Below are 23,518 nucleotides of genomic sequence, written 5' to 3' on the forward strand. Positions count from 1 at the left end.
CCCCAACATGTTTAATTCTGTCATTATGTACTCACCCTCAAGTTGTTATAAACTTGCATGAAGTTCTTTCCTCTGCTGAACATAGGCTAAAGGAAGATATTTTGAAGAATGTTGGTATTCAAACAGTTACCAAACGGGGAAGAAAAGTCAATGGGGACCAGCTTGTGCATGAAATTATTTAAGGATGCATCTAACAAACATTACACTAGCCAACTTATTACACTATTAATAATTCATTTACACAATGGCATGAAAATGCCATGGAGGATTTTGGATTGAAACAGATAGGCTATATAGTTAGCCTTACTCGGTGACCATTTAGATATTTATAACCAGCTTTTGACAATTTATTACTAAACAGGATATTTAAGAGTGAGAAACCAACTAACAGCCGAAATTTCAGCAAATCCATTGGTAATAATTTTGTTTTCCTACCAAACAAAATGTCTTTTCCGGGGAGATTGCAATTAAAGCCACCCTATTAGTCAATAATGTATCTCTTAAAACATATTTGATCACCAAAATGATCAAAATTATTATATATTAAGAAATATATTAAGAAATGCATAATGGGAACATGAAAATGTACCGCTTTTTGGACATTATGGTGCAATTGACACAACCAGAACACAGTTGTACAAGTCTCAAATATTTTATTTCTCATTTTCATGAATGACATTTCAATGGTTCCCACAGCATATGACGCAGCATGCAGAGACATGAAGAAAGAAACAAAACGTTGAACCTAAAAGCGAAACGTTTTCATTCACTTGTAGCCTATGTTTCCTTTGTCCAAAATCCCACCACACCGAAAGTTATATAGATGGCTGTCTGACCCCCAGCTGAAGAAATACAAAACAGAACCGAAAGCAAGAAGCATTAATAAACACACATTCTGTACAAAACAATTCAACCAAACCAATAACGAAAAAAAAGAAAAAAAACATAACTCCCTCTTTTTTAAAAAAGAGGAAAGAACAAAAAGAAGCTTCGCTGGGAGTGATGGACACCAATCCAGAATAACTCACACATTCTTATTTTCAGAATAATAATATTTATGGATAAATGTAGTGAAGAAACTCGCTTTAAAATCATTTCCATATTTAAACATTTACCAAAACTTTGGCAACGTCCATATATTTATATGTAACTGTCATTCAGATTATATCTCAAAAGTACGATTCATATGTAAACAAGAGAATCACCCCCCCCCCCCCCCCCCCCAAAAAAAAAATCTACATGCACAATAGAAAAAAAAAATAGAGAACCCCTCCCGTATCATGCAAGCACATCACAAGACCTCGACAGTCCTCGGGAAAGACACGCTGCGCGTCTCCGTGCAGAAGATGGCGCCGGTTCGCGCGGGAGATTCACATTTAAAGCAAACTAGCGAACGCTTCCGAGTTTATTCATCCGCATTGACAACGTTTAGCTTGGTCTCTCCTTCTTGAACAAATCGAATCCCATCGATCAGTCTTTGAAATGATGAAGTGAAAGAGAGAAACTGATGGTCAGTCTGGTCTGGTTTTTGCCTACTTTGCTGCGAACCTTAACTCGATTAAAGCTTAAAAAACCCAAGCCCACAAAAACACGCATTCTGTCCTTCAGTCCCTAATATACAAATATGAGCTACTAAGATCTTTACAATGCTGCCTGCAGTCAATTTGGAAAAATTAACCTTAAATTTCCACAACAAATATTCAAATCAGGTGTTATTGTGGATTCAGTCCGCCACAATATGCACTGTATCCTCGCAAGTAACTACAGTGTCGCGAGGTAAATCAAAATGACTCGTTTGCGGTGTTAAAATGGTAATAAATCCAGAATACACACACACACACACACACACACACACAAAAGTTGAGTTTACTGATGGCACGGTTCCATCCTACAGTAATATGTAATCTGATCGCCCCTCCCCACCCGACCCCTGCGATAAAACACCGGTCTTAAAAAGTAAACCATACGTGTATATATATATATATATATGTGCACAACTTCAAATATATTTACTTTTTACCCTAGTCTACTGTATATCAATCAGAAAGCAAGACGGTAGATGAACTCCCTGACAATATTAACACAGCACACGTTCACATACACGCACACATTCTCGGTAGAAAATTCGAATCGGATTTGTATTTTTGCGTGAGATCTGAAGCAGATATCAAACCAAAAAAAAATAAATAATAAGCTTGTTAACAAACTTTTTTTAATCTCCCCATGACATGAAGAACATCAGATAGCGATTTCAATATTCAGCTATTGTATGTTTCGATTGGCACTTCATGCTTGAAGCGTGTTGCACTGAAATCAAGTGTCAAGTCATATATCGCTCGCATACATGTATTCCCTGTAGACCTAGATCATCTTTAAAAAAGACAGGACCAAAATAAATACAAAAAAAATCCCCCCCTTCAAAAATAAAAATAAAGAACGTACACACATGCGCACACACACACACACACCCTCCTCTCTTCCTTCTCCACCACACTGAATCGCTCGGTAATCGACAGAGACGACGTCTCTCTGACTGTCCTTAAATACCCGAGAACGTGGACAGAAGAATCTCATGCTCTTTAACACTTAGGATGGCAGGCGTCACAAGGCTCAGGGAGTACAGACGGGGAACAGAGGCATCATTCAGAGAAATACTTCCATTGAAAGAGAGAAAGACAGAAAGAGAGAGAGAGAGAGAAAGAGAGAGAGAGTGTGTTAGCGGAACGTCTGGAGCTGATTCTCAGAAATGGAGAAGTGAAAAAGAGGGTGTTCAGTGAAGGGCCTGTTTCGTCTCTTCACACGTCCACCACCATCTTTTTGTGAATGTCTAAGCCACCAACCACCTGCGGATAAAGGGTGACAGGAAAAAGTGTCATAACATAACATTTCATAACCAGAGATTATTTTTAAAGAAAGAAGAAGAAGAAAAAAAGTGTAATGTTTCAATAACCCACTTTTTTTTTTTTTTTCTTGCAGCGCGCTAATTAAAGCACCACCGCAAAAAACATACCAAAAATAAAAAAACACAGGAAAAATATCTATAATAATGGGATTCATATTAAATGTATTCTATTTAGTGTTCCCACAACTCCTGATCAATAAATCAATACATTTATTCACAAGTACTGGACAAAGTTTTTCAAAACCGTTTATAGAGATAGAAACGTATAAAATAAAATAATTTTTAAACCAACAACAACCAATGCAGGGTTCGACATTAAGCCTCGTCATGTGCTTGTCCTAGTACAAAAGTTATTGATGAACATTGTCATCAGTGTTCTATCAGATTTAAATACTTAAACGTGCATATTTTTGGTTAATAACCGTATTAAATGTATGCGTCATCTTTCATGTCAAATTCTTACATTTGATCAATACATTTAATTATAATAATAAGACACTATAGGGCTGTTACCAATCAAATTAAATTATTTAGACTGCAAATTTTAAAACGGCAATAAATAAAAAGTTATGTGGTTAATGTTTTAAACGCATTTTTGAATGTACAAATAAGAAATGTTGGGGAAAAAAAATGGCATGATACTTTTAAACGTAAAACTAAACTGCCAGTAGGTGGCAGTAAGTAATGTAATAAGCGAGTCATTGAATCTTTGATTTAACCGATTGGTTCAAAACGCTGAATCGTTCAATAACAAAACGCCGCTGAGTGTTGCTTTGAAAATACGCAATGGTTCTGCTGTGGTCTTTTGTAGAAATAGAATAAAAACAGTCAATATTGTGTCTAAAATGTAAGTGATTTAATATTAACCACTTGTTTATTGAACTATAAAATCATTGAAACATTTGCAATCGTGATAATATTCGGCAAAACAGCTCCCTTGGTCGTGTTATGTTGCTTAACTATATCATGTTATGCATAAAAAACTAAACATTTTGAATTATTACCTCAGTAGTCAGTATGTTTATGTGAGCTTTTACGCTCAATTTCTCACTAAAGTCAGGCAGTGCGAGCCTCAACAGCGCTGGCTTATTATCAGAAATACATGATCAATTATCAATAACTCTTTACATTTAATGTAATAAAATCAGAATCATTCTTGCGTTTCAATGCTGTCCTAGTTATTTTTTGTCGCTGAAGTTTTAGGACCGGTAGGACAAGTAAATGTCCTGGACAAACGTTAATGTTGAGCCGTGCAATGACCCTTTTGTTTTATTTTCAGCCTATTTTCTCCCGCAGTGAGAGCTGAAAAGGTCATCTGCAGATGAAAATGTTTGGTGTGTAAACCGGACCCAAAAGTGAAATGGCCCGTGTGAGACTCACAGCGCAGAACTCCTCGAAGGATATCCTCCCGTCCCCGTCCTTGTCTGCGTTGATGATGGTTTTGTCGACGATCTGCTGCAGCTGGGTGTCCTTCAGGTTATTCCCTACCATCATCTTCAGCACCTGGAACAGCTCGCCGTTGGATATGTAGCCGTCCTTGTCCATGTCATAAATCCTGAACGCAACTGCAGAAACAAACCAAGAATCAAAAACACGACAGAAAACTAGTTTTATGGCTTTTTTGAGTTTTTTTTTTTTGGGGGTTTGGTTTGAACCAACATTTTTAGTCAGACATGGAATAATTCCAAAAAATCTAAAACAAAAATAATAAACAAAAAAAAGGTTTGTTACGCATTTAGACATACTGTATATTCCAGGCCAAAAGAAAAGTCGCTGTTTGGATTTAAACAGGCAAATGTTTAAGATTTTATGATTGGGTCATTATTGCAGTCTAGCATGTTATATGTTTGGCAACAGTTCTTCCAGCTCTAATTGATGTAGTGTGCAGCTTTTCATTTCTTAAACAACCATATAGGAAGACACATCATGTTCATATTCCAGGATGACAATGTCAAGATTCATCAGGCTCAGATTGTGCAAGAATGGTTGCGGAGGAATATGAAGAATAATTTCCACACATGAATTGGCACCTAGAGCTGAGTCCAGACCTTAAATTCATTGAAAGTCTATAGGAACTAATGTTTTTTTTTCCATCAAGAGGTGCATCAGCTTTTGGTCAAAATCTTATATGACAATGCAAGAGTCCAGCACTCTCCTCCACCACATCCCAAAGCCAATTCATGTGTGAAAATTATTCTTCATGCTTTTCCTAAACATTCTTTCACAATCTGAGCCTGATGAATCTTGACATTGTCATTCTGTAATATGAACATGATGTTTTCCTACATCAATTAGAGCTAGAAAAAAACTGTTACCAAAAAAATAACACGCTAGAAACCTCATAATAACTGCAATAATGATCCAATCATAAACTCTTAAGCATTGCACTTAAATCCAAACAGCGATTTTTTTGGGCCGGGCAGTGTTATATATGTAAAGATTGTATGTGTTTTTTTGGTACTAATTTAAATCTGTACCCGACACGACCCGTTTGACACTGAAGCTGTCCATCTCTTCAATTCAGTGCTACTGGCTATAATGTTTAATTCTGCAAAACGCATTGTATATAGAAACCTTTGACAGTCTTCAGAAAGTGAACAAATATGCACGGACCGCTTGAAAGCAGCGTGTACCGAAAGCAGTCGAAATAGTCTTGGATATTGGACCCGCAGTCCGCCCTCGCCTATTGATTCCCGACACGCACCCGCTTCTCAAATGACAACGTAAATATTCTTCCACCCATTACATCAAATATTAGCGGTTCACCCGCCCACGTGCAGGACTCTGCATCATGCTTTATGGCTCATGTAATATCATATAGTGAGAATATGAAGCTCAAACTCTAGAACGAAAAAACATATTTATTTTATTCAGAGGCACAAACTGAGCAAAAAATATTAAATTTGGTGCAGTTGCACCAAGATGAAATTCAGATAACTTGTAAATGAATAGGATCTTTATAACATTTGTATAGAAATATCAGTTGTCACTATTTCTTCCAATTATACATCTAAGTAGGATATATTTAAATGCTTAGTTTTATGAGCGGTCATTTTTATTGTGGGAGAAAAAAACATGTAATGCACTGCAATACAATGATGATTGAGAGATCATCTGACATATCGATACTCACATTTTCATGTGATTTTTCAAAAAATGTATGTATGGATAATCAAGTAAACCTAAGTTGCTTCAGTCCAGTGAGTGTTCATCTTGAAATATTAAAGGGGTCATGACATGAGAAACCAAATTTGCCTTGATCTTTTGGTATATAAGAGGTCTTTGTACCATTAAAACGTCCTCCAAGTTTCATAGCTTAAGACGTCCTCCCCATTATAAACGAATCATTTATTTAATCAATCTCTAAATACAGCTCGTTCTGGATCCATGGTAAGAAGTGACGTCACGGTACGAAGTGACGTACCAGCGTTTGCATATGACCGCCTCCAGCACAAGACAACTACGCTTTAAGCGCAAGACAACTACGCTCATTTCGTATCGTTGTCGCGCCCCGCGCGCCGCGCGCCTCACAAGTGTTCAGTCGACGGACAGCGAGTGGGTCTGTCTGTGTACAGGGAAATTACGATGCCGCAGATGTGCTGTTCCTGGCTGTGGACAAACAACATCTTTGAATACGCTGCAGAAAGATCCAGTCGGCAGGGAAAAATGGATGCACTTTATTTTTTGCGGACGTCTCAGTCACGGCAGTGTTAGTTTAAGCGTTTGTTCTATACATTTTAAGGATGACTGTTTTGAGCTTTTCCAGAAAACTGTTGCTCAAAGATAAGTCCGTGCCGTCTATTCTGGGCTCAACAACGACGACGCAAACTGTAAGTAATGTATTTAAAACTTCAAACTACTTTTTAAATACGCTGAAAGATCCAGTCGTCAGGGAAAAATGGATGCACTTTATTTTTTGTGGACGTCCCAGTCACGGCAGTGTTCTATACATTTGAAGGATGACTGTTTTGAGGAAAAAATCCCAATATGATGCTTGGCTTTGCCAGAAAACGGTTGCTCAAAGATAAGTCCGTGCCGACTATGGGCTCAATAACGACGACGCAAACTTACTTTTTATCACTGGCTAATATAAACACATTTGTATAAGAGAATCTTGAAAATATGTCGCCTTTCTAGTAGGCCTACATGTGATAGAAAATTAAAAATGTTGCCTTTATCAATGCTGCATCTTCAAATATGGCCAGTGCATGCATTTTTGTCCGTGGTACACCCTATCATTTCATTGGAATTAGTTAAATAATGTTAAACTGTTAGCAAATTAAGCTATAGGATAATTATGCAACAATAATCCGTTTTCAAGTGTCTCGGGTTAATTTTTTTTTATTAATTCAAAATAGTTTCACTTTCCATGTGGACACGGGCTGATCCAGTCTTCGTTGTCGTGGTGATGGTTCATGTTCCTCTGATTCCGGCTCAAACATAATAAGGTTTTATCATTGCAAGAGCCATCGCTTCGCATGCATCACCCGCTATTAAACAGTTGCGCCGAATCCGCACAGGTTCTGGCTGGGGGCGTTAATAATTGATGCATAGGCACTGACGTTAGCCAATCATAGCAGTGGGCGTTAACACTGAACTCTTAAAGGGGAAAAACCCCCAAAACAGACTGTTTGAATCAGAGGATGAGAAACAGGGTGGGAAAAGGTCATAAATCACTACATTTTAAAAGTTTTTTGTAAAAAAAACTATAGTAATACTATAATTGCACCTAAGGGAACATAATAATAAAATAAAAAAAAACATGTCATGACCCCTTTAATAACAATATAAAAGTTATTTTTAAGTTTTTAAAGATTTCAGAGCAGAATGATCCTAAAAGCGTAACTATCAATCAGATGACAGACGGCATGGAGCAGATTGCGTTTCAGTTTTCATGTTGATAATGTAGAGGCCTTTGCACATCAGATATGACAGTAGGCTTCACAGGGTTAAAAGTGCTGGTGAGATTCAAAACTGAAAGAGACTCACAGCGGAGCTTCTGCTCCTTGTCGCCCTTGACGCTGAACTGAGAGACGCCTTCGATGAACTCTGTAAGGGAAAAAAGACAATTGAAGAAGTTGAAGGTTGAACTGAACTAGCATTGGGCTTGTGCTTCTCAATGCAACAATTTCAACTGGTCAGAAAACACATAAATTACTACATTTCCTAGGCCACACAATTTTAGGCTTTGGTTCTGCATAAAGGCAGATATGATTGAGTAAATATATGCAAGGAACACCAGACCAATCACAACTGATCATGCAAATAGATGTAAGAAAAAAAGACTAACTCTGGAAATTCAGTATGCTTTGCAATAATGTCATCACTATCATGACGCTTAAAGACCCTAAACAATGTACATTTACTGACCTTTAAAGTCCACTTCTCCATTGCCGTCCGTGTCGAATATATCGATGACTCGCTGCACCAGCGGGTTCTGTTGCAGCTCGGGTAGAGACATAAACTCCTCCACGCTGAGAGAGCCCGAGTTATCAAGGTCGAGTTTCTTAAACCGCTTTCCTAGTCTTTTAATCTCATCAGCGTCAACTGAGAGAGAGAGAGAGAGAGAGAGAGAGAGAGAGGGAGAGAGGGAGAGAGAGAGAGAGAGAGAGGGAGAGAGGGAGAGAGAGAGAGAGAGAGAGAGAGAGAGAGAGAGAGAGAGAGAGAGAGAGAGAGAGAGAGGGAGAGAGGGAGAGAGAGAGAGAGAGAGAGAGAGAGAGAGAGAGAGAGAGAGAGAGAGAGAGAGAGAGAGAGAGAGAGAGAGATCAATTCATTTCAATAGAAACGCAACACAAAACACAGACTAAATTATACATCCTTTCCTCATTCTCTAAGCTTTCCCTCGGCTACAACCATCAATAATTGATCTTCAAAACGTCAATCTCAAATGGTTACGAGGATTGCACAAGTCTTAAAACACACACACACACACACACACACACACACACACTAAACTCCATATCCAAGGCTCTCTCTTTTTCTCTCTCTCTCTCTCTCTCTCTCTCTCTCTCTCTCTCTCTCTCTCTCTCTCTCACACACACACACATACACACACACATCCATCTTTGGCTCCCATCAGAAAGCCAGAAGGAGCCGTACCCAGTTTCTTCTGCCTGGCAGTCATGGTCATCTCTCAGAGGACTGCCGTCCAGCTACGGCTCAGTGTTGTGCTGTGTGCCGCGGACTGCTAAATGACCTAATCTCATTCACACAGCCACGTGGTACACACCTCCAGTAATCCGCTGTCAGACTGTTTGCTGTTACCGCTGTGCGGTTAATCGAATTAAACACCGAAAAATCACAAGAGATCAGCGATTCTCAAAGTTTGCAACTGTCGCCAAGTGTCAGGGATACGGTTCTGAGGCCCAACTCACTCTGTTCAACTAAAACTGGAGTACACTACACGCCTTTTATAATCTGAAGATTTTAAAACACTAGGCATCTAGCAGACTTTGTAAATGGTTAAAGGGATACTTCATTACTTCAGGATTTAGCATTCAGCTTTGTATCAGTAGAAAACCTGTAGTATTTTCAAATTACTGTGCTTCTCTCCCTCATATCCCCCTGAGACAAGAGATTTATGTATTTTTTTGTCTGTAAAAAATCCTCAGATGACGCAAAATGACGATTTTTGCATCATCGGAGGATTTTTTACAGACACATTTTTTTTTTTTCTGTCAAAATATATGTATTTTTTTATATCCTCTATGGAATCATAGTCTGAAGCTAAAAAAGCTAGTCTGTTCCCATCATATACTACGCAATTTTCTGTGAAATCTGCCAACTCCGACTGCCCAAAATCTGCAGACCGGCACAGACTTGAAATAGACGCCGCTCGTGTGTACTTTATTAGACAGGTGAGCAAATGTACATAAAATAAATCAATGTTATATAGCTCAACATGATGAAATGTTAGAATATGATCAGTATGTTATTCTAATGATGATCTAGCTTACTGCTATTCTCATATAGCCAACAAACTAATACATAGAAAAACATAACTTTTAACACACGCAAATGCGGTTTAGTGTGATAGTGTAACGTTAGACCAAGTGAAACAGCGCTGCGTTACCTCACAAGTTTCATTCGTCTAATAAACTGACCTGTGCTAGTATTAATTCAGCACTTGCGGGTAGTTCGGTAGATTTAAATGTCCTCATTTCTTTATATCCGCGGGACTCGCGTGTGGCGCTGATATCTGTCTCTCATTAGCAATCGTGCCCTACTTCATACCACAGTCAAGTAAAAAAAGTGAATGTTTTCACTCATCCATAAACATTATTAGATCCATCGGCATGACGACAACTTCCATGATTCCTCTTATTCACTGCGTCACCAACCTACACCTTTGTTTTTGTAAGAGGTTAGCGACCCATAGCGGCAATTTTTTTTTACATATTGTAGCTTTAAATCTAAATAATTTCAATATCCCTGACAGACCAGATTAAATAAATAAAATAATTAATAAAAAATAAAAAAAGTCTTCAACAGAGGACAAATCGAATATCTAGGTCTCGGGAAGACAATAATATTCTCCGTGCTTCAAGAGAAGTAAAGAGACGCATGCGGATTTCTGCTGGGCTATTTCGAGTTTGTGGACACTTCCCAGATTACCCTAAAGCAGATGATATAACTGCTCATACTTCATATCTATTAATATACCATGGATTAACCCTGATACAGCTAGTGCCAATGTGTGTCAATAAACCAGGTGACTGTATTACACCATCATGCATCTGTCGTGCCGCGAGACGTCAGGACAAAGGGTGTCACAGTCCACATACTGAAAGTGGCGAGTGGGGCCATTTTAGGACAGATTTGCATTACCTGCTAAAGGGGCTTTCTAGGCCTCAAAAGAATAAAAAATTATAGATGCACTGATGTATTGGCTAATAATCTGTAATGGCTGATAAAAGCAATTATTTTCAGTATCGGACCATTTTTTTTTTTAAACAGCCAATAATCAGGGCTGCTTGTCTCCTGTCAATCAAAAGGGTGCGGAAAAACTGCAACCCATAGTTCAGACTGCAACCCATAGTGTGTGTGAAGAAAATCTCTCGTGTTGAGGGCAACAGTAACGCATTGACAGTTGAAAATAGTGACTATAAAGCAGGCTCTATTTGACCCTGTGAATCACCCGTAGACCGTAGTTGAAGAAGCCAGGATTGTCAGGTCTGCGTTTTTTTCCCAACACCAAACATTATTTGTCTTCCATTCAATAATCTCAAAGAGCTTTGTGCTCTGTAACTTCAGATAAGAAACAAAGTCACAGCTTTCAAATTTTGTACATTTTATCACGAAATTCAAACAATAAATGGCATTTTGATGCTCCTAAATGTGACAGATCTGTAGAGCCTCAGATGAAGCGGCAGTCTTTTCTTCCACTTTAACACAAATTATATATAAAAAACATGGATGAACATCAGAAGATATGTTGAAAGATACAGTACAACTCACCAAAATGCAAGTGTAAATATTATATCTGAAAATAAATACCAGTTGAATATAATAGCTCTGTTGTTCATTTTAATGTACCAAATGAGAGGGTTCCCTGTACTATAGTTTGCAGCATTATTTGGGAGAGATTTCCCTTAAGAAAATCTAAATATCGGCAGATATCATTCTGAATTATCGGCTATCAGTATCAGCGGATCTCTAATAAAAAGTTTTCACTACAGGCACTTTGGCGTCAGCATGACTGTTGCATCACTGAGCCACAGTATTCAAACAATGTCGAGATGGGAAGATATTTATAGCAGTCGGGCTGATCGTCTGTGGTCTCTCACACTGTAATGGCTGATAAGGGCCTCTCAGAAAAGCCCCCATGCAACACGGACATCCATCTCAGAGCAGTGGTGCACTCTCATTAGAGAAATGTGTCAACTTTTGCTATATCTTTTCAAATGTGTCAATGACACTAGATAGTGCTCCACTGCGCTCCAACTAGACGTTTTAACAATGCAAGAACGTGTCTAATGCAAATGCCCTCTCTAAGACAGTTCAGTACACAGCCTTTGTGACATAATTACCACAGAAATCCAAAGCAACAACATGAGGCACTTTTTTAATAGAAGTGAATATTGAACAATATTGTAAGGTTCACATTCTGCTTTTAAATCCGCCAAATTTTGGCTCACTTGCATTATAACCTCAGTCAGTGTAGCCTTGATTTTAAGAAAACGATGGGTGTGTCGAAATAATATTTTGTGGTAATCAAAATTATGCCACAAATGCTGTCAATTAATAACTAAACTTATTTACCCTGGAATAGGGCTGTAAACGATGAATCGAATCCAAAATAAAAGTTTGTGTTTACATAATATATGTGTGTGTATTGTGTATAATTATTTTGTATATATAAATACACACACATGCATGTATATATTTTAGAAATATTTGCATTTATATACTACATATATTTTTTTATATGATTTATAATTTATGTATAAATAACAAATTTTTCTTAAATAAATACATGCATGTGTGTGTATTTACAAAATAATTATACACAATAATACACACACATATATTATGTAAACACAAACTTTTATTTTGGATTCGATTAATCGTTTACAGCCCTACCCTGGAACAATACTACTTTAATATTAAATATTGAAGCACTTCCTCAAAATATTTTGAAAGTATGTCCGAAATCACCCTTATATCCTGAAATAGGGGCACTATTTGAGGGAACAGCCATTTGTAGTGGTGTCCGAAACCATAGTGGACGTTATCGAATGCACACATTCAATCCCACAATGCACTCGTTATCCCACAATAACGAGTGTACAACCGATGTACGCTCAACGGCTAGAGAATACCCATAATGCACTGTGAGAGTCGCCGACTGAATTCCCGCGTCTGACCAGAAGATGGCGCCGCATCCATTTTCTAAACCGCTGGTCCAATGTGGGTACAGCATAATATCATACAGGTATATTTTACTAGATTATTAAGTTGTTTAGTTAAGGTTTATGCTAGCTTCCATGACAAAGTTCAAGGTAAATATTTTCATTACAACTGGAGCTGCCAGCTTGCTAAGTTTCAAATGATTATTAAACGACAAGCACAAACAACAGCGCTTCTGGCGTCCGAATTCACTCACTCGTTTTCATTCACTCCAAGTGGACTAATGTAGGGAATAGTGAGTGAGGGTATAGGGGGCGATTTTGGACATGGATATCCGTTTTGTGTGCACATCCCTCATAAACAAAGCCTTCTCATGATCCAATAAAACGGTGTCGGGGTGAATGTAGTGACAAGAATCATCTTTTCTTTTTGTATGTCAAATAAACAGTCTGTGTTTGCCAGATGCAGCATCTCATCAAAACTGATTTGGGATGATGTCATAAGTGTCGTGTTACCACAGCTGCTAATTTGAGAGGCCTTATGATGTCCTTGTGGTTGCCAAGCACCCATCTGACCAACAGGTGGCTCAGTTTCACAGCAGCACACTCGTTATCACCCAGTTACAGTCCTGCACAATTCATTACTGGAGCCTCATTCGGCAGCATAAGCTCCTGGGAATTTGGCTCGCCTTGACCTTTGACCTCCCACTGCTTTGCTTTCATCATTACGGTTGTGAGGAAGAATAAAATCACTGGATTTGCCATGTTAGTGCCATCAAATATTTGAAAGAGTGTTGTCCTCTTATTCACAGGACATCTCTTCCTCAATTTTATCATTTAAAAATAGCTAGTGAATTTCACAAATAATTACAAAGACACAGCATGTCACACATTGAATTAAACATTACATTTTGAAGTGGAAAGACTGAAATAGTATTTGCTTATAAAACATACTCTAATAATTTAGTTTTACTTACAAAGTGGAGAAAGTTCTGCATATTCTTTCTCTATATGTGCAAAGGTTATGAAGTAACAGTAACATTACAATTATTTCTAAATGGGATAGTTCGCCCGACAACAACATTTCTGTAATCATTTGCTCACTCTCATGTCTTTCCAAACCTGTATGACTTTCTTTATGTCTGCTTGGACCACAAAAGAAGATCCCCCATTGACTTTCATTGTTTGGACATTTTTTTATATATATATATTCTTTTAGTTTGAAACAACATTAGGTTGAGAAAATAATGGCAGAATATTCATTTTTGGGTGAACTGTCCATTTAAATAATTGTTAAAGGGATAGTTCACCCAAAAATAAAAATTCTGTCAGTAATTAACATTTTTGGGTGAACTAACCCTTTAACAGTTGGTTCTGAAAGAGACTTCACGGCCAAGCACCGGCCATCACATTCACAGTAAAAAAAAGGGTTATCAAAAATCATAAAGCTCTCCTAAATGTGTTTGTCAAGAATTACGAACCGCACAAAAAAGAAACCGATTAAAAATGGGCCATCGCCTCATGATCTTTTACTCACCCCCACCAACTCTATAAATAAACAGACTCGTGCTTCCTGCAGCCCCGAGACTAACCTTTACCAGCTGGAGGCATTTATAGCCCACATATCCACAGCAAGCACCCTTACGCCACCCGGTCTGGCACTGGCCCTCCTCCAAACCAGGAGAGCCCCACTGATCCAGGGAAAGCCCTCTCCCTCATGTCTTGATCTTCCAGCTGATCCCAAAGCAGCAGCCACACGCGTTTAAAGGACCGAACTAGACTACACTCACGGCTGCTTATTCTGATCGTCCACAACGAGCAACATGTATTGACCGTACGATTAATCGCTAAAAGAGCGAATTAAATACCCACGTGATTTTATTCCTAAATGACAACGGTTCAGACATGTCTATTAATCTTTGACAAAAATCACACCGCTGAGCCAGAAAGAGCAGTGGTCATGTATGAAAAGAGGGATTAAACAGGACTCGCATACAGTCTTTCTAACCACACAGTATCATTACTTCTGTGTTGCAAATATTTACATTTTCCAAAGATAATTACATCGTTATGCCAGTAGGTGGCGACACGTGACTGTTAAAAAAATTATTTGCCATTGAATCATTCATTCAAGAGATTGGTTCAAAAATTCATAGAGTAGTGAAGTATTTATGAGTGAGTCATTGAATTATTTATTCAACCCAATTAAAAAATAATTATTAATTCAAATTAATGAAACGTTTTGTTTAATTTTATATATGAAAATTTAATTTGTTTCATATAACATTTTGTCATAACCTCATGTTAAATAAACATAAATGTTATTTTGTTTAGCTAGAATTTGTTAGTCATTCTCACTTTATCCAGAATTGTGCAGTTCTAGAGACTAAACACGGTTCATCTTTGTTTATGTGACGTAAATTTGCAGGAGGGTCAATTGAAAAAAACATTGACCGGTGCACAATAAAGTGGTTTGTTTAGGTTAAGTACAAAAATTGACATAAAACATTTTTTTTTAAACCCACCTAAATAGACACATTTATAAATAATAAAATGACAAAAAAAAAAAAAAAATACTAAAAGTTTAATTCAAATGGAAAATATAAAGTACTAATATAAAACTAATTCAAAATATTAAAGGGTCATTTGATGCCATTTTAAAAGTCCGTTATTTTGTTTAATGGGTTAATAGATTAGGTTATGCTTTAATGTTCAAAAAACACATAATTTTTTTATAAGCTGTACATTATTGCAGAGTGCTTTGATTGGCCAGTCTCCTTTCATCCAAAAGTAGATTTTAAACATATTTACTTTATTCAGTAGTGCAATATGATGCAATATCTAGTTCTTTCTTGTAGGCCGGAAACAAATCCGCAAACCTCATTTAACCACTGCCCAGGGCCCTGTCAAGATGGCCACCATGTGGACTGACTTGCCTTAAAGGGATTTTAACCCATCCCTGCATACAAAATACATCAGTTTCCAAACCTCGTCATCTCCTACATAATCCTCAATAATTACATAATCATCAATTGTTGATGCCGAACACATGTTTTGGACTGTTAAAAGAGTCCTGAAACAAATCCAGGCATCGGTTTAGATCTAGTGCTCGACCTGCATAAACCATGACTGAATTTCCCTATTTACAAATTAAATAGTAATACCCAATTTACTCACAGTGTGTGCACATCTCCAAGGGATAACTCGCCTCATTTCCCTGTAGAGAGAGAACAAGAGTCTGAATCAGCATGTCAATACACTTAAAATGTTAACCAAGGGGAATATATTTTTGAATGTCGTTGATACCGATTGAGGAAATCAAAACAATTATAACTACATAATCAATGATTTGGTGTCATCAAATACCTCAACCAAGCATAATATGTCTTTTAGGCTACTATTTCCTGTAATGAAAAAGTTGTGTGTGTGTGTGTTGATGTAGTAAATGTTCACTACACTGTCACGGGAGTCACAAGGGGAAAGGGTCCTCAGAGTCACCACTATGGCACCTAACGCGTCTTAGTTAAGTAGATAATCAGATTATCGGGGTGTGTTTACGATGCTACAGATGGCAAATGAAACAGGATTATTATAGATGTAAATGGTGGCAACATCAATATCTAAAATCCTGTGATGTCAAAGCTGAATTTTCAGCATCATTACTCCAGTCTTCAGTGTCACATGATCCCTCAGAAATCATTCTATCAGAATCAGAAATTTGCTGTCCAAGAAACATTTATGATAATGAATGAAGGTTTCATATTTATTTTTGTGAAAACGGCGATCATTTTTTTTTCAGGATTCTGTGAGCAGAAATATTTTGTAACATTATAAATACTGTCACTTTTGAATTGTAATAATATTTCACAACAATCTTTTTTTTTTTCGCATCTCATTTTGGGTTTCAGGGAAGAGAAATAATATGGCATTGGGATGCGCAATTATACGATTTGATTTTTAAATCTACAAGACGGCCAGACGGCACGATTTCAACAAACGATTTCTCACAAGGCGTGACATCCCAGACCAAAAATCAAGTTGTTTCAAGTCTGCAAGTGGGCTGGTGGTGTCTTCAGGAGCGGATTGCTGAGGGCCTGTTATGACTTGCAGGAAGAAGCCAAAGCTACCACAACCCAATATAGAGAGCGGGACAGATCAACCGGGACATCGCTGCGCCTAGAAGGATCTACAGCAACTTCCACAATATCCATAGCTCTCCGTTAAATGTGCATCACATAGTATCACAGCTTACAAACTCAAGTTCCCGTGAGGCTATGTGATTATGATCCAGTCATGGGGATAAGATAAGAGAAAATGTATGAAAACTGTAAAAAGGAGAAGTATTAACATCTCTGTTCTAATATAAAACTTGAGCACACTTTGGCGCTGATAAAACGTCTAGTAGAGGTTGTGTATTTTGGGCGCTGTGTGTACATGCGTGTTTGCACATATGGTGTGGAAGTAGATTAAACCCGTGTGGGACAGGCCACACTTCAGTCACTGTGTGGTCAAACACACTGACTTCTCTTATTTACTGTATTCAAACAGAGCCGTTTCAGTACGTCTCTCCCTCGAATATGAGTTAGTGCGCTCATGTGCACTACAACCAGACCGTGTTTTGCCACAGCTAGTAGGTTAGCTAAGGTTGAGTGCCCTGTGCTATTTTAACTTTAGTGGTGGAGCGACAGCAAATTAACTTAAAGTGGATTGAGGGTTTAGGATTACTTCATCTGGTTATATGGTCTCAAGCGTGAGCAAAGTCACCAGGCAAGGAAAGACACCTCAAAGCAAAAGCCGGAGGAAACTTTCATACAGGGAATGAATGCTCGGCTAAAATGTAACTATATTTGAGCTGCGTTTGACGTCACCACATTCCCAATCATTTCAAATGTCCAATCAGGAAGCTCCTTCAGTAGGCGCATCTGTTAGGAAGCCAACTGGCACTTATATCTTTACTTTCAAGAGAAACCCTTGTGATTTGTGCTTTATTTTGGAATAAATACTTTAATAACGGCTTGAAGTATTTATTGGGTATTTAAGGTAAAGGGCAGATTAAAAGTAATGATATTAAATGAATACGCAAATCAGGCCTGTACCCCTAAACATGCGGTGAACGGATTTACATTTGCATAATTTTGAAAACTTTTTACTAATTTTGAAAATCTATTTTCTACATGCATGCTAACGCATCTTATTGTGAACAAGTCATCTGTGCATGTTTCATTTTTAACAAATGTTTTGACCTCATAATGTTTAATTAAAAAGTCATAACTGGCGAAATCACAAGACTTTTCTCTGATGACGTAAGCAAGACTTCTTCAATCATTTAGCGCACTTAAACCCTGCTCCTTCAAGCTCGTGTTCATCAGCGGCCCTGTCCCAAATGGAACCCAAGTGCAAGTGAGAGAGTGAGCGAGCAAGAGTGAGTGTGTGTGTGCGTAAGTGAGTGAGTGAGCGAGAGTGAGTGTGTGTGCGCAAGTGAGCGAGAGTGAGGGTGTGTGTGCAAGTGAGTGAGTAAGAGTGAGTGTGTGTGCGCAAGTGAGTGAGCGAGCGAGAGTGTGAGTACGAGTGAGTGAGCGAGCGAGAGTGAGTGTGTGTGTGCAAGTGAGTGAGTGAGCAAGAGTGAGTGTGTGTGTGCAAGTGAGTGAGTAAGAGTGAGTGTGTGTGTGCAAGAGAGTGAGTAAGAGTGAGTGTGTGTGCGCAAGTGAGTGAGCTAGCGAGAGTGTGAATACGAGTGAGTGAGCGAGCGAGAGTGAGTGTGTGTGCGCAAGTGAGTGAGCGAGAGTAAGTGTGTGTGCGCAAGTGAGTGAGCGAGAGTGAGTGTGTGTGCGCAAGTGAGTGAGTGAGCGAGAGTGAGTGTGTGTGCGCAAGTGAGTGAGCGAGTGCGCGAGCGAGAGTGTGTGTGTGTGTGTGCAAGTGAGTGAGTGCGCGAGAGAGAGTGTGTGTGCGACAGTGAGTGTGTGTGTGCACGAGTGAGTGTGCAAGCGAGAGTGAGTGTGTGTGCGAGTGAGTGAGCGAGAGTGAGTGTGTGCACAAGTGAGTGAGTGAGCAAGCGAGAGTGAGTGTGCGCTAGTGAGTGAGTGAGCGAGAGTGAGTGAGTGTGTGTGCGAGTGAGTGAGCAAGAGTGAGTGAGTGTGTGTGTGTGTGTGAGAGTTAGTGAGCAAGAGTGAGTGTGTGTGAGTGAGTGCGATTGTGAGAGTGAGTGCGATTGTGAGAGTGTGTGTGAGACGGCACGCGATGACTGGTCGGAAAGCAACGTGTAGTCTGACATGTTTCTTATCCACGACATGACAAGATTTTAGGAGTCAAATTGCGTAATCTGACAGTCAATATCATAACAAAAAATGGTGTAATCTGAACCAGGCATTACATTTGGTTTCAATAATCCGTTATACTCAGATGTACGCCACAATACGGAAGAAAAGATCGGTCACTACTTCGGTTTCATTACAACTTTAAAATTATGAATCAATGCCACAAAATAACTGTTTAAGGGATTCATCCTAAAGGGACAGCAACAACAATACAATCCAAAGTTAACTAATATCGTACAAAGCAAGCTACTGTTAACTGGCCATTATTTCAGAATATAAAACTTTAGCATTAGGGGTGTAACGATACCTTCATTTCACGATTCGATATATATCACGATACTGAACTCACGATACGATATTATTGCGATACTCCCAAGACATATGATAAAAGGTTAACAAAAAATGTACTGTTGAAAAAAATGCTAACTTTGATATTACATTGTGGGTTTAAATGAACAGGTTTGGACTTGGTGCTTGTAATTCAAGGACAATGGTGACACTAGAATAAAAATATTCATGATTCTGAAGCTGACCATTGCATTATTAGACATTATAATCAACATTATATAGTAGTGTAATGTAGTACTGACACTAAAACTCTGAAAACATGATTTTTTTCTTATACAGTAATTTCTATTTTGGGTGAACTATCCACGATACATATTGTCACTATCCACGATACGTATTGTTGCATTTTTGTATTGCGATATATTGTGGCACGATATATTGTTACACCCCTATTTAGCATGCTACATTTTTTTTTAAACTCATTTTCCAGCCGAATCAGCAGTGGAAATGTGAAAAAGATCCGATTTTATCCGGATCTTAAGGTACTACAGAAGAAATGTTTGGGCCTAGAGTACTTGTACAAGGGGATCAAATTTAAGATGAATATAGACATGTTGGTAGTGTCTGAGACTAGGCTAATTCTGGGTCTGTGAAGCTAGTCCTCGGAGCACGTAATGCTACGCTACGCATCCCAAGCATGCACACTTTTCTTTCTTTGAATTGAGTGCATTGAATGTCTTCTTTTAGGGTCATTTGCATTGATGCACAGGACTGAGATTCTCTCATTGGCCGATTGCAGCATCGGATTAAAAGAAGTGCTCATTCCAAGTTTCAACTAGGGTCGTTTTTAAACTTTTACATTGTGTATCTTTTATTAGCCATCATTAATTATACATGCATATGCATTGTATCAGCCACTCAGCTCATGATAGCAACTCAGTGTAAATTGAGGCTAAATTCAATGCCTATACCACAGAAATTGGTACATAAACAACAGGTTTAGGGTTCCCACACCTTCGGACCAATGCATTTTTGCATTATTTGACCAGTCATAAACCAGTTTACTAGAAAAACATTTAAAAATAAATGTTTTACTAATTTTTAGTAGGTCAAGAAAGACCCAAAAATGGGTTGCAGATTTGTTCTGATAGGATCAAGGACAGCAGGGGGAAAAATGCAAATAAAATAATATGTAACTAACCGCTTATAGTTAGCATAGCAAAATAAACATCACCTTCCCATATCTTTTGTGTACCTCAATGACAGTACATCCAATCAAACCCTATTTTGGCACAAATTCATCTGTCATTTTGGTAATACGGCTAACACTAATAACTTCTAGGATCAGAAGAATATTTTTATGGTTTTGCATAACTGAGGGAATCGTGTAGGTTGCTTGTTTCTTCAGCTTACTGTATATTGGTAGATATGAACTATAAAAAAAATTGCGATATGACTTCCTCTCATGTCAATCATCTCATTAACTGTCATAATTGCATATACAACACTAAATATTACAGTAAACGTGATTCATCAACAATATTTCTATTAAACTATCCGTTTGGCCAGTGATGCATAATAAATCCACTCTCAGATCATGATGTAAACATTTTAAAAACATTCCTGTCACTTCCTAATTTCTATAATAACCAAATATTAGGTTTATGAAGAAACACGGTTGTAATCTAAAATGCTTGGTGTGGCAGTAATGACAGCAGTGTGTGGGACAGTGATTGTCTTGTTATAAGAACAATATAAATGCACATGTTAATATCAAACCAGGGCGAAACATTTTTTATGCTCTTATGAAAAGTTGCAAGGCAGAAATTCCCTAATTTTAGGACTTTTTATAAAACTATTATACAGGGTAAGTTGAAAAGGCTGGGTGGGCGGACAAGCCCAAACAGAGACCTTCTAGCAGATTTAAAGGGATAGTCCACCCAAAAATGAAAATTGAAGCAAACAGTTGTGGGGCAGGCATCAGTTTGGTTACAAACATTCTTCAAAATATCTTCCTTTTGTGTTCAGCAGAAATGTATACATGTTTGGAACAACTAGAGGGTGAGTAAATGAAGGAAGAATTTGTATTTTTTGGGTGAACTATCCCTTTAAGAAACCCTAAAAATGAGGGCGAAAGGAAATACTCAATCTAAACTGAAAAAGCATAGGCTATATTAAAATCATGCCAGGGGATAGAAAACTTCTCCAAATGTAGGAATCCCCGTCTTATAACTGATGGCCCAGCAAAGTCAACCTTTCCTGGAGAATCAACCAGTCGATTCAAGTTGTCAACGGATCTATTTTACGAGCAACCCAGCTCTGGATCAGTTTGACAGCCGTATCGATTGAACAGCAGCTACTAGCAGCCAAAACGTTACAATGTTTCTCTTTTCCAGCCGCGCCATTACAGTTGATCACTGATCGGGTCAAATACAGCATTTACACTGGAATCTATAAGATAGCGACGTGTTTTCCGTGTGTGTTTCTTCTCAGCTCATAGCATGCAGAGCCTGAACGTGGGCCACACTGACAGCCATGGCTCTGTTTTATCAACAACGGCTTTGATCACGACACCGCGAGCGCGTTTCCAGTCCGTCACGGCACCAGAAAGGCGCGTTAAACGCGCGATTGATACGACGCGCAACAGTATAGGAAGTATATGCGATCTCAGATATATTTGCAGCGGTTTAGCGAGAGCTGTTGGGGATCCTTACCATTCTGTCGCCGGGGTTTCTTCGCCTTGTGCAGAGACTCGCGGAACTCAACTGTCGCTGACGGTTATTTTTCTGAGCGAGGAAGTCGCGATAAGCGCGTCGCTCGGATCTTATTCTCGGTTTGAAGATTGAAGGATTCACTGCAGTGACTTCGGTAGGTCCGCAGCGGAGGGGGAAGAGAGGCAGTGGGTTGAGCTGATGGTGGAGGGAGGGAGGGAGAGAGAGAGAGAGAGAGAGAGAGAGAGAGAGAGAGAGAGAGAGAGAGGGAGGGAGGGAGGGAGCACAGGACTGAGCGGAGCGGAGGGGGGAGGTGCATTAGAACCACATCACATCCGGGTATTTATATCATAGACAGTATATGGCATTTATGCCTGATATTCTCTCTCCCTGAATATATACACGAACATTTGCATCATTAACGTTGATCAAATTATTTTGCATCTCAAGTCAGAAAGAGAAACATAGTATTTTGACTTTACGGAAGAGGAGATGAATGGATATTTATTGTATGCTGTTATTAGCCCACTTAAAGGGATAGTTCACACAAAAGTAACACAATTCATTACATTAAATTTATTTTACATTAGTTATCATTTTATGATAAGGTACTGCAGCATTTCAGCATGAACCAATACCGAATGCTTAAGGCATTTCAAACTATATTTACAATTTTTTTTTTACATTCATAGAGATAATTCATACACAAAATATATATATATAATTCTGTCATTATTTATTCACGCTTATGTTGTTCCAAGCCTGTATGAGTTTATTTCTTCTGCTGAACACAAAAGAAGATATTTTGTCGGTATCCAAATAGTTTTTGATCCCCATTGACTTCCATTGTTTTTTATTTTCCATACTATGGAACGGTTTGGTTACCAAAATATCTTCTTTTGTGTTAAGCAGAAGAAATAAACTCATACAGGTTTGGAACAACTTAAGGGTGAATAAATAATGACAGAATATTTGTTTTTGTGTGTGTGAACTATCCCTGTAAGAATGTTTTTTTTTTTAATATAATTTGAAATGCTGCAGTACCTTATTATAAAATGAAAACTAATGTAAATTTGCTTGAATGGTATTGGTATTAGATATAAATGTAACACATAAATGCATTTTTGCAATGAGCAACTCTCCCCTTTTATTTTATAACTTAAAACTTTTAGTTTGTTTATGATTTGTTTTTGCTTATGCCATTAAGGACTTTTATTATAAGGCCTGCTCTTGTGTTTAAAAATATAACATTTTAATCAACATTTGGTGGCCATTACTATATGCAATTATTTGCATCTTTAAGTGTTACAGGTGTGCATCTATGAACATACCTTTTCAAAATAACCCATATACTGTATTTATTCTGCACCAGCTGCCCGTTGACAAAAATAGCTTCATATGATGGACATTATAAGATTAGCTACACCCTAAAAAATGCTGGGTTGTTTCAACCCA

At 38.2% G+C, this 23,518-nt stretch overlaps 1 protein-coding gene across 1 annotated transcript; it reads right to left on the reverse strand.

Moving 5' to 3' along the window:
* Nucleotides 1-648: 648 nt before the first annotated feature.
* ppp3r1b (protein phosphatase 3 (formerly 2B), regulatory s1ubunit B, alpha isoform, b) lies at nucleotides 649-22,272 on the reverse strand. The gene is made up of 6 exons (XM_079617289.1): nucleotides 22,067-22,272; nucleotides 15,928-15,967; nucleotides 8,273-8,449; nucleotides 7,892-7,951; nucleotides 4,283-4,467; nucleotides 649-2,843 (listed from the first exon to the last, which is right to left on the reverse strand). Exons 1-6 carry the CDS (start codon nucleotides 22,067-22,069, stop codon nucleotides 2,796-2,798), a joined length of 513 nt encoding a protein of 170 aa, XP_079473415.1. The 5' UTR covers nucleotides 22,070-22,272; the 3' UTR covers nucleotides 649-2,795.
* Between the last annotated feature and the right edge of the window lie 1,246 nt (nucleotides 22,273-23,518).

Source organism: Phoxinus phoxinus, assembly GCF_949152265.1.
Source record: "Phoxinus phoxinus genome assembly, chromosome: 6".
In the NCBI taxonomy this organism is placed as follows: domain Eukaryota; kingdom Metazoa; phylum Chordata; class Actinopteri; order Cypriniformes; family Leuciscidae; genus Phoxinus; species Phoxinus phoxinus.

Coding starts and splice junctions, on each gene's coding strand:
- ppp3r1b (XM_079617289.1), bottom strand. Junction 8,450..15,927: donor CTTGGAGATGTGCACACACT/GTGAGTAAATTG, acceptor TCTCTCTCTCAG/TTGACGCTGATGAGATTAAA. Junction 4,468..7,891: donor CAAGGAGCAGAAGCTCCGCT/GTGAGTCTCTTT, acceptor TTGTTTCTGCAG/TTGCGTTCAGGATTTATGAC.